General features: G+C 38.9%; 1 protein-coding gene across 3 annotated transcripts in view; it reads left to right on the top strand.

The window, feature by feature from the left end:
* phkb (phosphorylase kinase, beta) overlaps positions 1–20547 on the top strand; it is a 110351-nt gene extending 89804 nt beyond the window's left edge. For 2 of the 3 annotated variants that reach the window (XM_042427718.1, XM_042427875.1), the window contains 15 exons: positions 870–953; positions 1840–1944; positions 3665–3747; positions 4453–4543; positions 7527–7585; positions 8201–8363; positions 10053–10134; positions 10493–10550; positions 13309–13399; positions 14551–14756; positions 15526–15660; positions 16020–16149; positions 17947–18054; positions 18413–18553; positions 18768–20547. In XM_042427718.1, the coding sequence (XP_042283652.1) occupies positions 870–953; positions 1840–1944; positions 3665–3747; positions 4453–4543; positions 7527–7585; positions 8201–8363; positions 10053–10134; positions 10493–10550; positions 13309–13399; positions 14551–14756; positions 15526–15660; positions 16020–16149; positions 17947–18054; positions 18413–18553; positions 18768–18905 (1674 nt within the window). In that variant the 3' untranslated portion in view covers positions 18906–20547. Of the gene's footprint in view, positions 1–869; positions 954–1839; positions 1945–3664; positions 3748–4452; positions 4544–7526; positions 7586–8200; positions 8364–10052; positions 10135–10492; positions 10551–11010; positions 11102–13308; positions 13400–14550; positions 14757–15525; positions 15661–16019; positions 16150–17946; positions 18055–18412; positions 18554–18767 lie in introns of all 3 variants that reach the window. The other variant, XM_042427791.1, reaches the window with a different exon arrangement.
* Positions 20548–23833: the final 3286 nt, after the last annotated feature.

Raw genomic sequence — 23833 nt, 5'->3', positions numbered from 1 at the left:
ATAAAACATGAGCTCGGCATATTTGTCCGGTTCCTAAGCTAGACAGCTTTAGTTCAAAATCAAAAATCAAAATCAATGGTTGTCAGCTAGGAAAGAGAAGCCTGCTTTTGTTAACTTCTGTGTGAAATTGAAGACCCATTGTTATGACTATGAATTCTGGGTAGTAAAACTGCCACTGCTAAATTGTAATGTGCATACGGGCCATGTGAGACAGGGAAGCTTGACATGTGTTGTGGCAAACGGACACTTACCACAAGCTCATTTTTAAGATGAATAATTTTTGCAGTGTATAATATGTTAAGTGGCTCATGTGAAAGGTATAAAACAGCATACTGTTCTTTATGTATTGTAATGAGGGTTCAGCTAGGTCTCAGATGCAGCGGCACATAAGAAGAGACACTGAGTATAACAGTGTTATCAGCACCAGCACCCATGGGTGTGCTTGGGTCCACTAAGCATGGTGCAGATGGCAGCACAGGGACCTTTCATTATCGTGGTGTTTCATAACTTTGCACAGAGCTAATATCAGTAGGTGGTTTTGCCATATGGAGGTAATTTCAGCTTATGAGTAGCAACAATGGAAATTGCTCAGTGGGACAGTGAAATGATGGATTTATACTTTCATTATGACATGGAATAGAAGAACTGTGCTGCATGACATTTCAAATCAAATATGATATTTTTAACCTGGAGGCAATACTGATAAGATCCCAGGGAAATGTACAGATAAACATGCAGCTTTTAGTCTTCTCTAAAACCAGAAAGGCTGGTAGTACGATCATGTGCAATGTGAATGTTGTGTTTAGTGACAAGTTATTTGTTTGTGTCTATATGTCAATATACATACTTGTTTGTGTGTCTTTCTGCAGGCGTACCGTTTCCTGGCCATCAATAAGAAGCTGGGGTTGAGTGGGCGTCCAGATAGGCCAGTGGGCTGCGTCGGGACCTGCAAGGTATGCACACACACCTACACACATGTACATACTGGTAGACACATATGTGCACTCTATGTATCCCTGCTGCACAGGTCATGGGTGACTACTGATACACCTCCTACATATTGATCTGTATAAATTTCCCAGAGCTCCAAGGAGTTGACTACAGCTCTGAAACTCAATATAGAGACAAATATTCAGTTCCAAGAGTTTTTCTCTTTTTCAGACATACAGTATGCGTCAGTGAATGCTGAATAGATTTTGCTTATTCTCAAGACTGCATTTTAATATTCTAAGCTGCTGTCAGGGAGTCAGTTTGTGTGTGTTCGTGTGTGTCCGTATTATGTGGCTGTGGAAGCGTGTGCTTGAACAATTTTATGTGTGTGTGCTTGCTAATGTCTCTCGCTGATGTTATTTGCAGTTTCTCCCAAATGAAGGTCATAGCACGACCAAATAAGTTGAGCTAAAGCAGCTTTCTCAAACAAAGATGTTGCCAAACAAATGAATCATGGCTCCCAATGCATTGCAAAGACAATATTATAATGGAACATTTATGGGGAAGATGGCAGACTGCCAGAGGACATTATCATCATCAGTGTGTCGGTACGCTTGTGTGGGCCCCTGTGACAATCTGTATGTGTGAAAGGGAGTGCTGTACCAGCTGTGTCTATGTACTGTATGAGTGTGTGTGTGTGTGTTATCAGGAGTGGTTGTGTAGCTACTGTGTGTCTGCTCTATCTTAGGATTGATGGCTTGTTTTATACGCTGCCCAGAATAATGTATACGTGGCTACTTGTGAGCCATCCTTCTTCTAATGCAATAGTGTGTGTGTGTGTGTGTGTGTGTGTGTGTGTGTGTGTGTGTGTGTGTGTGTGTGCCTGTGTGCGTGTGTGTCTCCCTCCAGATTTATCGTATCCTGGGCAAGACGGTGGTGTGCTACCCAATAGTATTTGATCTAAGTGACTTTTACTTGTCCCAAGATGTAATGCTGCTGATTGATGACATTAAGGTAAGCCAGGGTCACACTCATGGAGCTTTCCAATGCCATAGCCCCACAACTAACTACTTTTAATGTCCTCAGTGAACTAACATAAAATGTATATTCAGTTTTTCTTGTCTAAAGAGCCTGATATTCGTGAAAAAGACAGGAAGTGAGCTGATTTGGTTTGAATGAAATTTTTACTGCCTCCCACAGAAGAGGCAAATACTACAGTAAAGTTATAGCCTGCCTGATAGCAGTACTGATACTAGCTCATCCTGAACTATTTTCTGTAACTGATTCAGAGCTTACATTGTAATGTAAAAGATGCCTGTAAATACTGTGTGCACATGAGGTATTTAAGGGCATAAATCGTGTGCAATAATAATAAGTTTGAGGGTAAAAATGACACATTTGTAAAACAAAGTACTGATAGTAATTCATTAGCAGGAATTATCAAAAGACTGATGATGATCAGAGGATTTGGAGGCACTAGCAGAAATTTAGGCTCTTATCCAACAGCCTTCTGACTGAACTAGACATCATATTGTACTTCACACAGCAGTTTTACACTTTTAGCTCCTCTTGCAGCTTGTCTGAGCCAGAAACCATACTAGTTTTCTCTATACTTACATTAATTGCATCATGGGTATCTATATTCACTCATTCTATATTCAGTAATAACTAACAGTAGTTTGGACAAACAAGCTGGTAGTAAACACAAAACAACAATGAAATATATAGACATGGCAAATGAAAAGAAAAAAAATACCCACATGAACATACCTATACCTATGATAATGGAGAAGTAAAATATATACAACCATTTCAGTTACCTTCAGTGTAGTCCATGGAGTGTGCTTATTGCCCTATGTTCTAATCCCTCCATGTAGCACATCAATTCATTACATTAATATACTTCAAAAACCCCTCCCATACTGGTTCACATACTGACCCACCCTGCCCAACAAACAAAAATACAACAAGTCAAGTATTTATTTATTTTTCATTCTGCAATCATATATCCCTGAGTTATATCATACAATAGTGGATCAGCAGCTTCCAGTTGGTTTATGACTGTTCTTTCTTGGGAAATCTTCAACTACTGGGCATAGACACACCGTGTAACTACAATATCCCCACTTTGAGTCCAAAAACTGTTTTATTCATAAGTGGAGCATGAGTGATTTGTTAGGAAGAAATCCAATGTAAGCCCAAATAAAAAAACATATTTTGTAATATGTTGGAAAATTCAGTTTACTCTGAGTGTCTTAATTATTTTAAGTTGTATAATAAATTATTTCTATAGGTTGTATATATAAGTAAACTGTTGTTTTGTTTTCATCCATCTTCAGTAGTTCACTGGGAATGGTGGAATATTATTAAACAGATCTGAAATTGAATATAAACACATTAAAATTTTGGGGGGACATAGACTGTGAAATCAATCAAGGTTTTCATTATTTTAAACCCGACTCTCATTTACCAACATTTCCAACCAGCAATTGTTGATTGTATTTTAAATGTAACAGCTGTTCATTTCAGGTTATTTTATATTTTGAAGATAAATTAGTCTTGTTCAAAAACTCTGATTCCATTTTAAACTTAGTTTGACAGCTGTGGAGGTTGAGCTTTAATAGTGACACTCTCTCACTTGCTGCTCAGAAAAAGGAAACTGAATGAAAGACTCTGAACCAGCAACATGTCCGTGCCAATCTGAAATGTTGTGTGTGTGTGTGTGTGTGAGCAGAATGCCCTGCAGTTCATCAAACAGTGCTGGAAGATGCCGGGACGTCCTCTCTTCCTGGTTCTCATCCGCGAGGATAACATCAAGTAATATACACACTCCATAATAGCTCTTTTATCTTTTTTTCCTGTCTTCCTGTCCTCTGATAGCTTTCTCGCAGCATTCTTCCTCGTCCTATCTCTCCCTACATCACCCTCTATCTTTCTTTTTCTGTCTGATACTGGCTCAAGCTTGCAACAAAATGCCTTGACAGTCACAATTTAGTTCAATTTTTTTCATCCAATATTTTTATCTCTCTCTCACACTCCCTCTCACCTGTCCTTCCATCTGTTTATCTTTATAGCAGGAAAGTGCTACTGTATTAGCTTGCTGAATGGGTGATTATGTTTCTCATTTGTATCACTATAGTGTGGCTGGTGGGCTGATTACACTAGTATTGACCATTATCCAAGGAACCATATGTTAAATGTGCTACAAACGCTTAAACAGCCACACTGCAGCATCTGGAATGAGTCAGTGGGCCCTCATAGAAGCAACTCAATAGTCATTATTTTGCTATTGATCGGGATGATGACCTGTATAGGAGGCGACAGCAGACCTGAATAAAGCAATGAATGTTTGGTTGTGTGCTGATTTATTCACGAGTTTCAGCTGTGAGGATTTCATACTGATGTGATGTTTAATACAGGTGTTGTGTTTGGATTATAACGCAAATGTTTTGATTCACAGTTTGACAGATTCATTATACTGTGCAGCACAAAACTGAGTCAATTTATCCTCTGTCTCTCCAGAGGAAGCCGCTTCAACCCAGTCTTGGACATGCTTGCATCGTTCAAGAAAGGCAACATCGGAGAGGTCAAAGTTCATGTGGACAGACTTCAGGTTTGTTTATTCTTGTATTGATTCCTTATTTGGTCATTCTTAATCACTCTTTATATTAGTGCATATTTCAATGAATTTCCTTAGTCAATTATTGGACATGTTAACAATCAGTAGTTGGTTAATCGTTAAAAAAAACACAACAAATAACACAAAGTGTGTGTTTTCCATAATAACAGCGTTTTTTAAAACTACTATCATGGCTCATATCATCAAAAAATCCAAGTAAGTTAGGTATTTGAACAATGAAATAAACATAATTTAAATTATAGTAACAAAATCAAGCCTTCTTCCGACTCCCTTTTGTTGCTATGCAATAAATTGCTCAACAAGTTCAAAATATTCTATATAGCAAATAATGCTGCACAACATTAGACAGCATATAGCTGTTAACAATAAAATAGGTCACACTAATTTTCACAACAGACAGACTTCAGTCTGACTGATTTCATTTAATCCCTTAGAGAAAAGATTGGGGTGAGTCAAGCACTGTTAGTTCACTGGAGCTGCTCCAACTGATGGGAGATATGTGCCAACTTAACCAGCCCAGGGAATCCCTCAGCTTCAGTAAACTTGAATTACACCCAAAGAAATGATTATTAAATTCCTGACTTTTGTTTTTATGTTGTTAGAAAGATGTGCTTGTCCTTAATGTTGGCACTGTTAAACTGCAGCAGTGCTCTCTGCTCTCAGCTCCCTGAATGGCTGGATTAACCTCCTATGGGGCCCCAAGGCAAAAGTTTGTTGTTGGACCTCTGTTGACCCCCACTGTACATAGTAGTACTCTAGAGCGGAGATGATTAGATGATTATTCTATTAGTTGGTCCGCAGAAATATAATTGGCATCAATTTTGATAAATGATTAATCATTTAAATCATTTTTTAATGTAAAAATGCCAAAAGGTCAATGGTACCACCTTCTCAAATGTGAATATTTGCTATTTTTCACAGTTTTCCATGATAAAAAATGATAGTAAACTCAGCATTTTTGGGTTTTTGACTGTCGGTCAGACAAAACAAGTCATTTAAATATGTGAACTTGGGCTTCAGGGAATAATTATTCCCTGCAATTAAACATTAAACAGATACTACACCAAAACCACAGTACATTTTCTGACTGTTTACTCCCTCATCTTCTACTCTGTTGGTTAATATATATTTCTAATTTATTACATTGTTAACGGCGATTAACCAATAATCAATTCATCATTGACATCCCTACCTTGTGTACATTTTAAAAATATGTTACATTATATACTGTACATTTGGCCATCAGAACTACACCCAGAAAGTGATTTCTACATGCATGTCCATCACCTTTAAGGTATATTTCATATCCAGAGCCACTATCTTTCTTTCTTCTTCTACGAAAAACCAGGGGGGATTGATACGTTTCACTGGTCAATCCTCTGTTTTACTGGGAGGATCAGTGGTGTTAGGTCGATGTTGTCACAGCTCCAATCCATACAAATGGATCACTGAATCAGTATTACCATTGCTGTTAATACACATTTGATTGTTAACATATTGTGAAGGATTTTCATAAAAGCAGCTGTTGGGGGGAAAATATGCCACCTGCTCTCTCCTGTTGGTTCACTTATAGCAGATATTACAACTGTCTCTGAACTAAACCATGGCTTAATACTACAAATGTTTCAATAAATTGTGTTACAAGGATTCATCTCTTTCTTTGGAAACAAACAGAAGTTTCCCAGCCCTTAATCTGAAATCCCCCCTTATTTCAATAGCAATAGCAGTTTACCTGTGTTTTGACCTTGGTCTGTCACATTCAATTTGGAAGGCAAATTGTTATTTATTTATTTATTTATTTATTTATTGCCTTGGAAAGGTGGAAACCTAGACAGGTTTAAAAAGGAGATGGAAACTATTGGGGTGAAGCTTTTTGTTGCTTGTAAAAAATGCATTGGAATGAATTCAGGGGACAACAACAAATTAAATGAAATTAATAGATTAGTGGTTCATCACTTCACTGTATCTTTTGGCCTATTAAGATTGTAGGGACTATACAAAAATCCGAATCAATACATACACTGAAGTGATTGAAAAATAAACAATCAATGAATGAGTTTAACTCATTGGAATGCACACAGCAGCATTCATGAATTTACAATTAACCATAAACAGCATACTGTGTATCATTTGTAGCAGACTGTATTGGTATAAAGTGCAGGATTTAGCACACAGTTAATCTTCATGATGGCAGGAAAGTAAGGCCACAGCAGAAGTGGAATTATTTTCACATTAGCAACTTTAACCAACTGCTTTGTCAAACTTTCCAAACTTTCCACTTTCCAAGTGTCTTTGTGGTGTTCAGCAGAGACTTACTCACATGAACCTTTTTTTGTTTTGCCTTTAAAGTTCTTCCTTCCCTTCACCTATTTGCCATTCACTTCACAGCTAACTCTACAGCTTTGAAACACTTCTCCTCTTCATCATCTCATTGTTATGGGGAGCAGGATTGCTGCTCTCGTACGCCTCTTATTTTTGTTTTGGGGTTGACTTCAGTAGGAATGGCTAATATTACATTTAGACCACAGGAGCAAGTCGCATTGAGCTGTACTCGTTACTCCTACGCAGCTATGCTTTTAAATACTCAAGCTTTATTCATCACATTACTGTGTTAGAGACTCACTTGTTACTGGAGCCATGCACATTTGTAAAATTTGAAACAGTGAACTTAGTTCACACCATACTACTCCATGTGCTATTTGTTATGAGCTGTATTATTCAAAGAGTTGTTTTGTATACTGAATCACCTGATAAACCTCCTCTCTGGGATCTATACAGCTATTTTTTCTCACCTCTTGTATTTTTATGCCTCTGAGTGTGAGTGTTATTTCCTTATACATTTCTTTATATACATATATATATTACTGTGGAATCTCTTATATATTGCATCATATAGTAATGAAATAATCACCGTGCAAACCATGTAAATGTGTCTTTTTGCACATCAACCTTTCAGACCCTGATATCTGGAGCAGTGGTGGAGCAGTTGGACTTCCTGCGTGTCAATGAAGCAGAGTAAGAGCATCTTCTAGTCGTTAATTCTTGATTTGTCTGAGGTCAGTGCTTTGCTCTGTTAATTTGTATGCTGTATGTTGTATGCTCTCAGAAAGCTCAAAAAGATGTCCATAGTTGGACTGATAGAACAATTGACTAGATTATATTGGTCAGTCAAGTTTGATATACAGTATGCATACAGTTTTATGATGATTTTTTTCATAATTGTTGAACAGTACAGCTGATACAGATAATTGATTCTTCATTTTCAGTTTCAGGATCAATAAATCAGTTTAGTGTAAAGTGACAAAATGTTAAAGGAATTTTGTCAGCATTAGTTTTTTTTCTGATTCAGATGTTAAATGTTGTAAATTCAGTAACTGCATTCATATATTAAATCTTCTGTCAAAATATGTTTATAGTAAACATAGTGTAACTTACCTGCCTGTGAAATCTGCTGGCACACATACTGTTAATATAAGTGCATACTGGGGTGTTCAGGCCATTATATGTACAATTTGAAATGAAAGCACAATGCTGCAGTAACAGAGGCAATTCTGTAATTGTTTCTTGTCTCTTACACAATGCTTGTCTGTATTTGCGTGTCTGCATGTCTATGTGTTCATATGTACAAAGGATCCCAGAGTTTAAGAGCTTTGAGGAGCTGGAGCTGCCTAAGCACTCCAAGGTGAAGAGACAGATGAGTACGCCCAACGCCTCAAACCTGGAGCAGCAGCCAGAGATCAATGATGAGGAATGGATGGGAAAACCCACTCAAGAGATCATCCAGAAGTTCCATGTGAGTTGACTTTTATGACTCTTTCACCTAAGGGTGAAAAGGGCCACACACTTTTGAATAATTATTAAATGCTACTGCTTATAGCTCATTTGCTTTTGGGTATATTTTTTCCTGTTCCATAAATGAAGCGACGCCTGCAAGCTAGTTCAGGCAGCCCCAACTCGAGCTGCCTCCCCACTCACATGCCCTACTCCCCTCACTGTAACATATATACAACGCACCCTTATAATCATGGCGGTGTACTTAAGCAGTCAGTGCTCTGCTCACACTTTGCCGCATTCCTGCTGCCACACCGCTGTCATGCTTGCTTGCTGCTATGGCGCTGCTGCTGTTGATATAGCATTTCAAAAGCCCCGCCTCCACCCCTGCATCCACCTGTAGGTTCTGAGTCTATCTTCCCCATTGGGGGAAATTTGTATCGTCGCTCCCCACTCCCTGCTGTGTGAGATCAGTGTTTCCTTGTGGGGAGCGACAAGGTCAGAGCACACTTCCTTAACTAAGGATGACAGAAGTGGTAAGAAAGACTCACCACTTGAATCTTACTGTAGTTATTAAACTTCATATTTTGGGTGCATGGATGGGGCAGGGGCCACCGTCACAGAGACCTTGGTTAATTCTTCAGCAGTGTTGCTTGGCTTGGCCATGCACTGTGAGAGACACAGTTGTCAGTATTTACAGGGGAGAAAGCGGTGAAGAATCATGTCCTTGTCGGTGCACTAGTGAGAGTGACAGGTGAAAAGAGGGGTCGTGCCAATTCCATTTGTATTAGAGGAGACACATAATCCCAGGTGTCGTTGCTCTAAGGACACACCACTAATAAATCCAATTCCAACTGGTCCACCTGCCTCAAAAGCAAAAGGTTTGCAAGATTAACTCTATCCACTAATTGTTCCCTCCTGTTCACTCATTGATATATCCACTCTTGTCAAGGCTCACTTAACAGGAATGTCTCCTTATTCACTGTAAGCAGCTTATAAATAAGGTAAAACATTTTTCCTTGGGATTTTGGGTATGATCAGTCCAAATCTGCTCACAGTTATCAACAGCTGTCTCACTCTGGCTCTGTACCGGAATATTTTAAGCTTTTAAGTTTTCATCCATGTTTGAAGAATCCAAACCTCAGTCCACAGCTTCACTGCAATTGCAATTTATTTTCTCTGTGAGGAAGACTAGAGGTCAGTCTAAAAGTCTGAAAAGCTATATGTGTCTATTATAAGTCATCTATCCGATGGTTTTGTCTACATTGACTCTCTCTCTCACACTCTCTTCATGGCATCCTTTGTCATTTAAGTTTTAAATGCATGCCATTTATAAACCATCAAATGTTGTAACCATTTTATTATTACAACCAAACAATAAATAATTTACCCGACCTTCCAATGTCATGCGTAGAAATGCTTTCTTTTCAATATTTTAGGTATATTCATGCTCCAGTCAAATTGAATTGAGGCAACACAGACTTACTCATTATCATCACAATTGCAGAATTGCAGAAAACTAAATGGTCTAACTAAAATTTCATCATGGCCTGTTAGGACAGTTACTGTGAGTGGATAGATTTGCGGCTTCCTATAGTGTGCAATAAAGGTATTTGTGTTTATTTAAGTGTATATATTTTTATGTATAACTATGTTTACATGCTTGTCCAAGGTAATCTTTACTTTTGTCTGTATGCTTGTCTTTTCCCAGGACTGTGGCTGCTTGGCAAGTCAGGCTCAGCTCGCATGTATCCTTCTTAGGAGAGAAGGACCAGACTTTATTGCCAAAGATGGTAAGCACATACTCACAGTATGAGTGAGTGAACAACTTAAAGAGCTAGTCACTGGGTTTGCTAAAACTGATCAGGAGATTTGATCAGTTTTAGTGTCACCCATTAGCAGCTTTGCTAACATTATCTTGTCAACTTTATTCCTGTAAAAACTTCTTTTTGGTGCATTCATCAGTCCATATGAATCAATCACAGGTCTTTAGGATGCTGTTGTATTATGCTTTTGAATGTGTAGTAACTGTTAAATTTAACAGTTATGATTTATATAGATTGGAGGATAAATCTAGATACGGCTGTATATGTCTTTCTGATGTTTTTTTAGTGTCTGACCACATTAACAGATCGTCTTTATTGATTTCAGAGAACTTGACTGATGAGCTGGAGAGAATCTACAGAATGGCTGGCAGCAGAAAGCTTTGGTCTGATATTCTCACACATATACATACATACTGTACAGTGCATACACTGTTTGTAGTCTTCCAGTCTGTTACTCCATTTGTTGAGCTTACATTATTATTAGTCCAGTTTTTTTTAATGTCATTATGGAGTCCAAATATGAGGAGGATTATCAAAAGTATCCAGATTTCTAAATCCTAAAGATGCATTCAGGACCAGTGATGCCTCTAAGATGGTCACATTTAGTACATTTTAAGTTTTATTATGCTGACGAGTGATCTTGTCATTATTAGCCGTTGCTCTGTTGATACGGGGCTGGGAATTTTTGTTGGAAAATTGTATTCAAGTGTTTTTTTTTAATTTGGTGTCCTCTTAACTGAATCTCTCTCTACCTTTTGTGTCCCATTTGTCTTCCTCACAAAGTAATTTCTCATGTTGACAGTTGATGATAAATAACTTCTATGTAATCTGGCGGAACTATAGGCTGGCAGTGCGCAATGTTGCCACCGCTACCAAGAAGTTTGCCAGCTCTATAGCCCCTCACATCACCACAATACTTGTGCATGGGAAACAGGTAATGTTCAGGCAGAGATGGACTAAAAGCTCTGCATGTTTAGACCCAGCTAGCTGGCTAGCTAGCTTTCTAGCTTGACAGCTGTGTGAGGTTCAGCCAGCAATGAAATTCCTTATAACCAGGGTGTAAACAGGTGTTTTAAAAACAAAATTCAAGGCTTAAATTTGATACTTTAATATGATTTCAGCTCAAACCTCTTTTGTTAGCTTATACAGTATCATGTAAATAAAAATTGTGACATTTTCCTGGAAAGGTTAAAAGCGAAAATTAGACGATTCAAAAAATGCATAAAATGTATAAATAATTCATGGAAACCTTTAAGGAAAACGGTGCTACTTTGTGAATAGTTATTACTGATGCTTAGTTTTTGCTATAACATTAATCTGAGTCTTGCCAGTACTAATTATTTTTCATAAAAATCTTTTTGTAACACTGGTCCCAAGTCTTGCTATTAAAGTAAATTAAAAGTAGAATTGAACTTAAGAAATCTCACAGTAACATGTAATGGACCAGTAGTCACCCTGGTAACAAGTTGTATACAGCTGTAGCAGCCTGGTATCTGAGCATCTCGCTAAAATGCTAACCAGCTGATGCTAATTCTGCTTACACTGCCGAATCTAGCGAAGTAGAATGGCTTATACTCACACGGCCATGAGTTAGCTAGGCCAAGCCAGCGGGCCCCTTGCCTCAGATAGGGACAGGAGCCTGTTGTCGGTGTTTGCTTTCTCTCCATTAACCATCACAGAGGCTAGACCCTTATTTCTGCTGTTATGTCCCACTGTGGCATCACCCACTGCACTCAGGCTGGCTGTATAATTCCACTGAAATAGAATATGGTGTGTAAATGCCGATATACTCATTGTTACTCCAGGTGTGTTTCATCAGTGGTGGCCCTGCCAGATTGTCGAGCTTGCAGTTACTTTGGGAGCAAAAACCACTCGCAAATTCCTCATTACAACAAGTAAAAGTATAATGATCGTCTTATTTTCTATCTTAGAACCAGTCATGAAAGAAGGGAGCTGCCACTTTGACCAGTGTGAGAACTACCAACATAACATACTAGTGTACATGTTTAACCACAGTCTGTTTGAGTAAAATTCTTTGGTTGGAAAGCAGTAATCTGACTTTGAACCTACCCCAAATTTGAATTTGTTATTGGTATACTGGTGGCCTAACTAACAAAGAATCGACCAGATAATGTGAATGGTTGTCACAATGCTTTTGATCCCCTCTTTTAGTGGTCAGAGTTTTTGTGTGAATAGTTTAATCTGAGTTTCAGTCACGTTGACTGACATGACAGCTTTTATTTTACGTCGTTTTATTAATTAATAGGATTTCTGCATAGAGAAATTTGATTATGCCGAAGAGGAGGGAAAAGAAAGCCCGGAGGCTTTCAGTGGTTTCCAACTTGCTTGGAAATAGTATCAATACTCAGTTCAATTTACTTTCTCATTTACCTAACATGGGCCAGGAAGTGAAGCTTGAAATAGGTTCCCCAACAAAGCATCAGTGGATTGACACCACGCCACACCTTATAAACAGTAAGGCTTTGTTGCCTTTTTATACATTGTGCTCAAGATGTGCACTGAATAACTCCACACACGCATACACATATAACAATTCTCAGCATAAAAGAAGAGGATGTCGTGTTTCACCTGATGTTATTCAAGACCCCATTAACTAAATGATTTCATTTGTTCACTGCTTCTGTGAGGATGGCTTCAACTCCCTGCGTGTCTATAGCAACCCTGGCTGTGGGCTACCATGTGAAGATAACCACCATTTATGTATGTGTGCTGCTTTTTCATAGGATTCCTGCAGGCAAGAGGAGGCAGTCTGAAGGCTGCAGTGACTCTCATGTATACTGAACTCAGAAATTAGTGAACATTAAAATGTTTTGTGGAAAAGCCAACCTTTTATCAATAACTAAATCACGTTTATTAATTGGGACTATCACATCTTCCGGTTTTTAATGCTAGAAAAACTGGCTTTTGATTTGGTTTTTTTTAATTATTATTCTGATGTTTAAATGGTTTGCCAATTTGGGGGCACATTCAGTATGTGCTACATTAAAACTGCAGTAAAGTTAAGGAATTGGATCCTCAGTCTTGTTGTAAAAATGAACAAGAAAAAGATGTTAACATCCTAGCTGTTAGTTGTTATCTGTCATGATGTCACAAATGTTCTTGTGTCTTTTCGTCCACTAGGTCTGTTGTCCGTCTTGCCGCCAGTCTCTTAACTAAGCTAGTGGACAGCCTTGCCCCAAGTATTACTAGTGTTTTAGTGCATGGCAAGCAGGTAAGTGGACAGAGACAGCAGGGCCTGAGCAGGTTAACTGTCCCTTTTTTTAAAAAAGGGACAATTGATGACAATGATTTTAATGTTCACTGATTTAAAAAAAAAATGAAAATTGGAAATATATCATTTAAAGCTCCTCGTGCTGTCATCCTATGGGAATGACATAGGATAGCTGCATGCTCATATTCCTCATCACAGCTCACCTCCACTGTCTGTGTATACAAGCTGTAGTTGTAGTGAGGCTGCCATTGCAGAATCCTAATATGCACCGTGTCCACATGTCTAGACACACTCCCATGTGCCAATTGATATTTTGTGACCCGGGAATTTGTCTGATGCCACTACCTCACGCTGGATGAGTTTTGGTGCATCATTTCCTGTCAAGTATTATTCAGAGATTAGCCTCCTCTCTAGAGTGTCAGTTATCTCGCCTCATTTTTACCCCTCTGAACAGTTTTAGGCGTTTCATTATGCTGAAGTAGCTTAAGGTGTGAATCTGCATATAGATTGCCTACCGGAGGGAAGGCTCTCCTCTCAACATGATTGGAAAAGCTGATTTAAAATTTGAGACGGCTGTGTTCTCCTGTTTACAATAACAGCTCAGTTGGAAGTAGTAAGAGGCACTACCGCATTTAGGTCAATTTTGACTCTAGTTTTGATTATGTTTCGATATTGTATTTCAACAATGTGTTCCTCTTGAATTCAAAGTTGGCCATTTCAAAACTTTATTTGCAGCCGCAGGCAAGTCTTTGCTCAGTTAGAATTAGTTTAAATGTGAAGATGAATGATACATCCAAGTCTTCAAAGTACTAGACTTCATCAGCACACAGATAATAGTGTGTCCTCTCATCAGGAAGATTGCTGAGGTGTAATTTTCAGAAGAAACAAAATACAAAAGAGTAATCATGGGATCTGTAAATTTGACCTACTTACTTTTATGTTACTCTGGGAGAGGAGGCCAATTTTAGAGTGATGGAACAAAGATACTTGTAGGAATTGCACCTAACATGTGTCTGTGCACCTGCACAGGCACACACACATACTTACAAAAACTCTAATATATTGAATAGAATACATTAAATAGAACTATATGTGGGTATGATGTATGCTCCTTTAGCCCGTGTGTGTGTGCACATGCCTGTGATTACCAGGTGACCCTGGGTCTATTTGGTCATGAAGAGGAGGTGATCTCCAACCCGCTGTCGCCAGGGGTGATCCAAGACATCATCTACAGAAAGTGCTCCCTTCACGGTGGGGAGCGAGAGGCTGTTCTTCAGCAGGAGCTGGTCATCCATATCGGATGGATTATATCCAACAACCCTGAGCTGTTCAGCGGCATGCTCAAGATCAGAGTCGGGTAAGACAAAGTGGGGTTCTGGGTTGAAGGGATGAATCTGCAAGGAAGGCTGACTAAAATGGAGCAGTGAACGGAGGAATCACATGATCACAATATCTTAAAACATCTTATGGCCTTTGGCTGCTGATCTGCATAAAAGTTATATTTTATCCATTGCCATCCTGCCAAAGTCTTGTACACTTATTCAAGCAACATTAACTCATGCAGTATGTGCTCTTGTGTCCATACCACTCAACTAAACATGAATAAATCAATACATGTGAGCTTGAATCCAGGCTGAAGTTTGCTAAGTTATTTCCTTATGTCAGCCGATCAAATATAAACATCCTTACCAATTAGACCTTACAATTCATATTGTTTTTCTAAAGTTGTTTCTTACTCGAAAAGAACCACACCGCAGTTCTTTTGGAATTGGAATCACATTTTGTTTGCTCTGTGATAAATTAGTAAATGCTCCAGAGTTTGAACAAATCTCTCATGTTTGGTCTGAAAGTTGAAACATAATGTTGAAAGAAGTGTTGTAAGGTAAATCTAATTTATCTTTAATGTTTGTTTCAGTTTGATTTTGGTTATAAAAAGTTTTTTTTAAATGTAACCTTAAGAATCTTTGCACCATGAAGCAATACTGAAAACAAAGGACACATGAAAGCATTTTGAACATGTTCATCCTTTATGACCACCTTCATGTCTGCCCTCATGCAAGTTCACTAGTTTAATCCCATGTTGTTAACAGCGAGTGTGTGACTGTGTGTGTACTGTTGATCTCCAGATGGATTGTCCAGGCCATGAAACACGAGCTTAAGATCCGGGCAGGAGACATGCCATCCCAGGACATCTACCAAATCTCCCCTAGTGACATCAAGCAGCTCCTCCTGGACGTCCTGCAGCCGCAGCACACTGGCAGGTACTCCAAAACACTCAGCCACACACACTCTATTATAAATATTATCTGTGGGTTCTGGTCGTTTCAATTCACAAATCTGCCTTTGAAGACACTGTGTCTTTATCTCAATGTGTTTACTTGTTGTATAATCCTTTTAGTTTTAATTATTTTATCTTCAGTGCTGTCTTGTCTACATCCATATCTTATTATCTGCTGCTGCCACAACCCAATTTCCCCATGGGAATTAAAGTTTTATCTTATCTCATCTAATCTAATACACACTGACTCATAGACAATTTCCTCCAGCACAACGGCTATTACATTATATTTCCCTTGTCTCTAAGACTGGGTTCAACAGTTTCACCCTTGTTTTGTCTCAGGCCTTGGCTGAACAGGCGTCAGATCGATGGCTCTCTGAACAGGACCCCTCTGGGCTTTTATGATCGTGTTTGGCAGATCCTGGAGAGGACCCCCAATGGTATTCTGGTGGCTGGGACTTACCTTCCACAGGTACCTGCATCCCCTGATACTGCTGCTAGATAAACACTCTGACCAATGCTGGTCATAGGTGGCACAGCTTTGAGTTATCGAAACCAGTATAACTATGTATAATTTTTAAACTGTCACGTGTGTGCCTTACAGACACTGATCTCTGGCTACTACATCAATCCACTTACTTGATTTGAATACTTGAAGACAGCGTCTGCGAAAATATATTTTTTTCCTGCAAATATGGAGCAGATACACAAAAAAATCTGGCCACAATTTCAGAATTTAACCTTGGCTGATGAACATACAGATTTATTTTTTTGAGTAATATAAAGTATGTTATCAATTTAAAGGTGTCTCCACTGCGTTGGACTTTCAGTCTGTGGGTCAAAACCCTATGACACCCTCGAGGGCTTTTAATTTGAAACAAGGGCTTTTAATTTTAAATGGATACAGGAGGTGGCAGCATTTGGCTGACCAATGGTGTAACTTCATCAGCACAGCAAATCTGCCAAACTGCACACAGTGTTGCCAACTTAGTGACTTTGTCGCTAGATTTAGCGACTTTTCAGACCCCTTTAGCAACGTTTTGGACTGAGGTTAACTCTTCTCCTTGAAGCGAGTCACCAGCATTTCTCAGTGAATGAGAGCTATGTGGCTCTCTGGACTGACTGTTCAGTGGGTGGGACAGAGCATCAGCACGTTCAGTGGACCAGTCATCAGCCAGAGAGAGTCATGAATGAGCTGTGAATGTGTGGACCTAATGATCAATCATTGATCCTTGTTTTTATTCTAAAAGTTTGATTTCGTTTTGTCAAAATGGACAGAGTTAACAATAGTGAATTTATTCCAGTGCATGATCATCTCTCTATTCATGATACTTCAGTTAGAGTTGACAGCCTGCATAAATAGATACCTGCATAGGTAGATTTAGATGCACATTGAGGAGCTGCTTGAAAAGAAAAATGGTAAATGAAATAGCTAGATACGGTCAGTTTAGTTTAATTTAACTTAATTTTTTAAAATCTTGAATGTATGTAATCGCGTCATGATGTCATAGTTATTGCAAATCAGCATGTGACATCATCTAGTAACATCTAGCGACTTTTTCTGCAGGCTTTAGCTACTTTAGCTAAGTGTTGGATAGGGCTCCACCGCTCAGCCTTGCAGCCAGTTTTTCTCAGTGGCCTCTCACGGTATTGCAGCGAAAAATCCCCCCATGGCCCAAAAAGCATTTTCCCCATAGACCACCATTGTAAAAGAGACATCTATAAAACTGTTGACAGGACACTTCGAACTGCAAACAAAGTTAATCATGACTCTTTCTTTTATGAGTTTTTGATCCATGGAGATTTTATATTTGTAAAACTTTCCCTGAGCCAAGAAAAGCGATTTTAAAATTTGTGATGTCATCACAATGTAAAGTCTAGGGGCTGAGCAGGAACTGGCGGGCAGGGCCAGCAGGGGAAACACTACTTTTTTTGGTGTATGCGCCACCCGAGCAATTCTTATTGGACTGAATGGGCACCATTTTTAGTCCGGTATCCAGCTCTTACAATACATCCATGCGTCAGAATGACAAATTTGATTAGTCAGAAAGGACCAGTTCTGAGAGAGGAGTTAGTTTGAGCTACTTTATATACAGTTAGACCCTTCCCTCTGGAACCACAAATGCTACAGCTTTTTTCACACATGTAGTAGGACTGTCCAACACCTCTAAACTGACTATGATGTGAAAAATTTGTGGAGTTCCCCTTTAAATAACTATATAACCACATTGTTTTTTTTCCTCTTTTTCCTCCTTTTTTTTCTCTCTAGCAACCTACACTGTCTGACATGACCATGTATGAGATGAACTTCTCCCTGCTGGTGGAGGACACGCTGCAGAGCATTGTCCTGCCTGAGTACAGACAAATCATAGTGGAGGTAAAAAGCCTTTTCACTAACACCACCAAAGTTTTCAGATATAACAGAATAAAATAATGAAATGGAAAGAAAATTTGTGGGAATGTATTTTTACTCAACCTGACATTATGATTGCTGTCTTTTTTCTGGCATCAATAAAATATCTCGAATCAGCAGCAGGGATATTAACTGGTACTAATACATAATATCACATCACTTTAGTTTTATCAGTTCTTTACTGGTTACCCATTTGGTTTTAATTGATTTTAAGATTATCCAGAATCTTTATGACTAGGATTACAGTAATTTGAACCTGTACAACAGACCTTTAAATCAGTATAAAAATTTAGTTGTTGTCCTCTCTCCACTGTGCGAATAGTTGCTGATGGTGGTGTCCGTAATGCTGGAGAGAAACCCGGAGCTAGAGTTCAGCGAAAAGGTGGATCTGGACAGTCTGGTCAAGGCAGCTTTCAATGATTTCCAGAGGGATCGCAGTCACTTTGAAGGCATAGAGAAACAGGTAGGAAGGTTTTCCTCTAGATTGTCAGTTAACTGATATTTAGCTGAGTTTTTGTTGAAACCACCCCCAAAAAACAGGTTGGCATCTTAACTTATCTCATACTTGCAGACTTTAAATCATGGATTACTTATCAGCACTTTTTAAACTCTTGAAAACACATCTCATAATCTCTCAGAGATGATTTTACATTTGTCCTTCACTGTGTTTGTACCAGGATGACATGCAGGCATTTTACAACACACCACCAGTGGGACAGAGAAGCACCTCCAGCTACCTGACCAAGGCTGTTATGATCCAGTTGCTGCAGGGAAATGTGAAGGTCTGCAAGGATGACCCGTGCTCTGTTAGCTAGATTCACAACACTTTGACCCCTAATCCCAACCCACTGCAGTGTAGTCATCAAATGGCCCGGCAAGGACTATTAACTTTCCATCACATGCATTCAGGAGATAACCTCTAACCTCTCCAGTTTTCCTTCAGCACCACTCTGCTTACGCCTACAAGCTACAGTACATTTTCACTGTGACTTTTGCTTCGGCAACTGCAGAGACTGTTGCAGAAGTTGCAATTTCATGTCCTTTTGAATGCGGTAGATTGGAATGTCTGCAGTTTGTTGCAAGGGTCAATATACTGTGCATCCACCAGTCACATTTAACTCAGTAGCACCTAGAACCTTGCTTCTCTACACATCTTTTTTGTTGCCAGAGTTCAGTCTCCCAGCTGTGTTGTGTATTCAAAAGGTTTTAATACTGTGATTATTACCACTGATAATCAGGCAGGTCAAAATTCCACTTAGCTAAGTAACTACTGTTACACTACATCTTCTCACATTTTTCTTACCACCATCAAAATGAAGACTAAGTGAAGAAAAAAATTACAAAAATTGTGATCAAGATTGACACCACTTGCTTATCTGTATGCTAAATATGAAGCTACAGCCAGCAGCCAGTTAGCATTGCTTAGCAGAGACTGAAAAGGGGGGGAAATATCTAGCGTGGCTGCCCAAAGGTAACAAAATCCAACTACCAGCACCTCTGAAGCTCACTAATTAATAAGTTAACATTCACAAGTCTCCACCTGGCAACACGACCTCTGTAAAAATACAACTTGTGTTTACACTTTAGTTTTTATGTGGATTAAACATAGAAGATGTAATATGTTAATTACTGAACTTTAGAGGTGCTGGTGCATAGATTTTCTCAACTTTGGACAGAGCCAGGCTAGCTGTTTCCCCGTTTCTAGCATTTCATGCTAAGCAAAGCTAACTGGTGGCTAGCTTCATATTTAGCCTACTGTACAGACATTTGAGTGTTATATATCTTCTCATCTCAACTCCATAAGAAAGTGAATAAGCATACTGCTAAATTCCCCAAATTTTCCAAACTATCTCTTTAATTTTTATTCTTGCTTACAAATCAAATTTAGATGTTATTTACCATGACTATCAGATATTTTGAAATAATGCCACTTCGACCCCAACTCTGACAAATGAAGCATGCTCAGATGTAACTGTACAAGCTGTATGTTATACTTCACCAGCAATAACCTAGCTGTTACATAGCAATTTCATGAGAAGAAAATTATTCAGTACAGGGTTATATCATGATAGATGTGGTTCTCAAATTGATGCATTTGGTTCCCAGGAGCCTTATCCCCAGATATTGAGAAAATAATTCTGCCAATATTTTAATCCACTTATATAAAATAATGAATCTCTGAGCATTAGAGGGTTTGAAAGCCACTGCACATGATATAATATCTGGATTTTTGTAGTGAAGTAAACAGTATTATTATGTTTAAAATGCATACATGTTAGAGTTAGATGTTTGAAGTACTGTGTTGAGCTTTTCCTATGTGTCCTCTCTCCTCTATGCATGCACAGTCTGTAGCATGACAATAGGTACTGTTGGCCATCCTGCCGGTTTTTCTGAATGTTAAAGGCTATGAAATAGAGTTTATGAGAGGCCTGTTTTGCACAATAGGGCTCTGCATGACAATGAATACTGCTTATCTGGTCTTGAGACTGAGGATCCTTTAGAAAATGCTGTTTTGTTGTATGGGGTCAACAGAAAAAAAACTGCTGTCATCCTTAGATAGAAATGTTGAAAGACTTATTTTAAAGTGTGCCTCTCTGAATATCATCGCTGTGACGAATCCGCCCAACCTTGTCACTGCGTGTTTGTGTGTGTGCGTTGTTTACCCTTGTCATTCAAAGGAAGTATTTTTAACGCAACACTGTAGTTTCAAAGAATAAAGTTACCGTGGAAACTAAAAAAAATTTCCTCTGTGTCACTTTACTATCAGCTTCACAAACTGTATTTGAATACGCACTTTGCATTATGCAGCTGTCTCTGGAACATCTTCCCCCCTTTTAATCTACAGTTGTGTGAATATGAAATACTGACATATAATTACTTCACATGAAGCCAACATCTCTTGTTCCTTGGCTAAAACTGCAGCAGAAATGGAGCGTGAGTAACTGCAGCAGCCCTGAGGGGTGATTTTGGCATTGTATCGGATTCTACCAGTTACACCCACTTATGTTGCCCGAACCTCTTATCAATCTGCATCTCGCCGCTGAGGTTGTGTGTGCTGTCTGCAACACTGACTAACTGACTGGCAGAGAGAGGTGGAGAGGTGGGCGAGAGCCAGAGGAGAAGATAAATGAGCTCTGCCTCACACTCAATATATTCAAATCAACTCACATGCTGGAGAGAGGACATCTTGCCTGTCTTGTTGAATAAATCGCTTCTTCACCAAGACAAACCCAAAAGAAATGTCTGCTTTGTTCAACATTAAATAGGGGATCTCAAAAAGACTTTAGGTGTTTTTCACATCTGTTTTATGGTTTACCCTTCATAGTTTAGTGGCTAATTAGCTACACAACGTGGATTGTAAGATAAATGATCATGTTTTCATGTTATTTTAGGATAAAGACATCCTCCTTCAAACACCAGGGATCCTTAAATGCGCTTAAACCGTGAAAGCAGTTCAAGTCTGAGAAAATAACTACAGATGTTGTCATCAGGTACAGCCTGACAAAGAGATGTTTTTGGTAGCATTATGGGAAATGTAGAATCCAGTGTTTTTGAAGCTTGGTCCAAACTAAAAGTCAGGATATCTCGGCCTCTGCTGTTTCGATTTTGACCCAGTTTTCTTTCATTCTTTTATGTGTCAATAGTGAGTTCCTCAATGTTATTAATGTGCAATACTAAATCGCTCAAGTACCCCCTTAATATGGCTTGATGGGTAAGAATCTATAGTCACAGATTTCACTTTCCACAGTGTCACCTCCATACCTACCTTAAAGACACTGAGGACTAAATTATATCTAAGAAAACACTCAGATGCAGGTACCAGGGTGATATTATTCTTGATATAGCATATTTCTACTTATGTCATGTGGACATTGCAGTTAAAGAGTCTGTGCCTCATCAGTCCACTAGGATGCAGCAGAGTTCAAGAAATGAAATTGATATAGTCTGTTTTTCTGAACAAAGATGTTTCAAAGATATCTAATTTTAATAAATGGTAAAATGGAAGATCATGCTCAAAGCAAAATTATGTAGATTCAAATCCACATTCTGTTTGTGTATCAGCAGAATACCCAGAGACCATTATGCAGTGCAGTATATTTTGTTTTGTTTTGTTTTTTTCTCTTTTTTTCAAGTCTCCTCACTATTAGCTACTGCTGAAAATCAGAAAATGTGAAATGTGGTTTGTTGATGGATATGAAGGTGACAAAGTGGCTGCTGCACAAAAAGGTGGCTGTGCTTTCACACTGATGCTAATCAAAGCGTGAATCCTCAAAGAGCAAGAAGCAACAGCATTTTCTGTGTTTAATTAACAGACAATAATTCACCTCACGTTTCAACACCTGCACCACTGCTTTGTTATTTTCTGACCAAAGGGTGCACAAGGTGAGTGACCGGAGTGGCTTTGTCTTGTCAATAAGGAGCAAAACAAACAGGTGGAATCTGGTAAGAGGCCCCGCTGTTTGCTTGAATGGAAAGGAACAAACAAGGCTGTGAAACAGGAACATTAGCAACCAACAGCAAGCAGCACAAAGATCAGGGACCTTTGGTGGCCTTACAATAATTTATGTTAGGAGTGTGGAAAATAAGAGCAAAATAGAGTCACTAAACTGATGATTAGATTAGATTACAGTGGAGAGTACAAGAATGTAATACAGAGTAAATAAAGGTGGTGTGAAGGTACAGAGTCAACAATGCTGGCATTACAGGAAATAGTTGCAATATATAATGTGTGTATATATATATATGTATGTATATATATAATATGTAACTGGATCTGTGACAATGAGTAAAATATGTTGAGAAAGGTATTTCAGAGCAAACTATGTGAAAGATGATTACATGTATTTTCATTGTGCTATTGGATATACAGGGAGCTATATAGATGCACAGAAGTGTTAAGGATGGATAAGATTTCATGGGTTTCCTCCTGGAAACCAAAATGTGTGTCAGCTAACCAGTGAAATAAGAGGTAGGAGTGAGTTATTGTGGTGATAGATAAATGAACTGCAAATGTGGGAAAACCTTTCTCATACACACTTATCCCTCCACTCTCTATTTTCTTCTCTCTTTTATTTTCTGAAAGACACATGTTGGCTTATATACATACTTCCCACGGCACTGCAACCATACATTTCTCTTGAAGTGTGTTGTCGGCATGGAGATAACCATTTGGAGGCATAATCACAGTTGACGCATTCATACGGTGTGCTCTGATTGACTGTTGAACGGAGGAGATTTCACCCATGGCAGTGAGCACAGCCTTCCCACGTCTGCATCTCTATCACACCTCCTGCTGTAATGCAGCAGGACATCTGCCGTCTCCTCCCTTGGTGTTATCTGGGCCTGAGATGTGAGTTACTGCAGGCTTTTAGATAAAACGCCATAATAATGTGTTTAGTCTGCAGGCAGCCAACCAAAGGGGAATTTACACAGCTGATTCACAGGTGGTCATCATCCATATATCACTTAAATATCGCTCATCAGTTGGGTGGTCTCTCTGAAAAATTTTTAGATACATTTTAGCCATGTTAGTGCCATGGGCTGCAGACTCTTAGGGCCGGGTTATACTAAAGAAGAATTACTGTGTCCAATGTGTTGTCCAACCATTTTGGAAGGCAGAAATGTTTATAGCTTCTTTCTTTATAGTTCCCAACGGCCACACTGAAAAACGGGAAGAAAAGCTACCCATCATAGAGAAGGGGGAGATGCAATCGTGTTTTCAGACAGTCTCTCCTTGAAGACA

This window comes from Thunnus maccoyii, chromosome 1 (assembly GCF_910596095.1).
Source record: "Thunnus maccoyii chromosome 1, fThuMac1.1, whole genome shotgun sequence".
NCBI classification, from domain to species: Eukaryota; Metazoa; Chordata; class Actinopteri; order Scombriformes; family Scombridae; genus Thunnus; species Thunnus maccoyii.
Note: the sequence above shows the minus strand (reverse complement) of the source record. Positions and strands in the feature narration are given on the sequence as shown.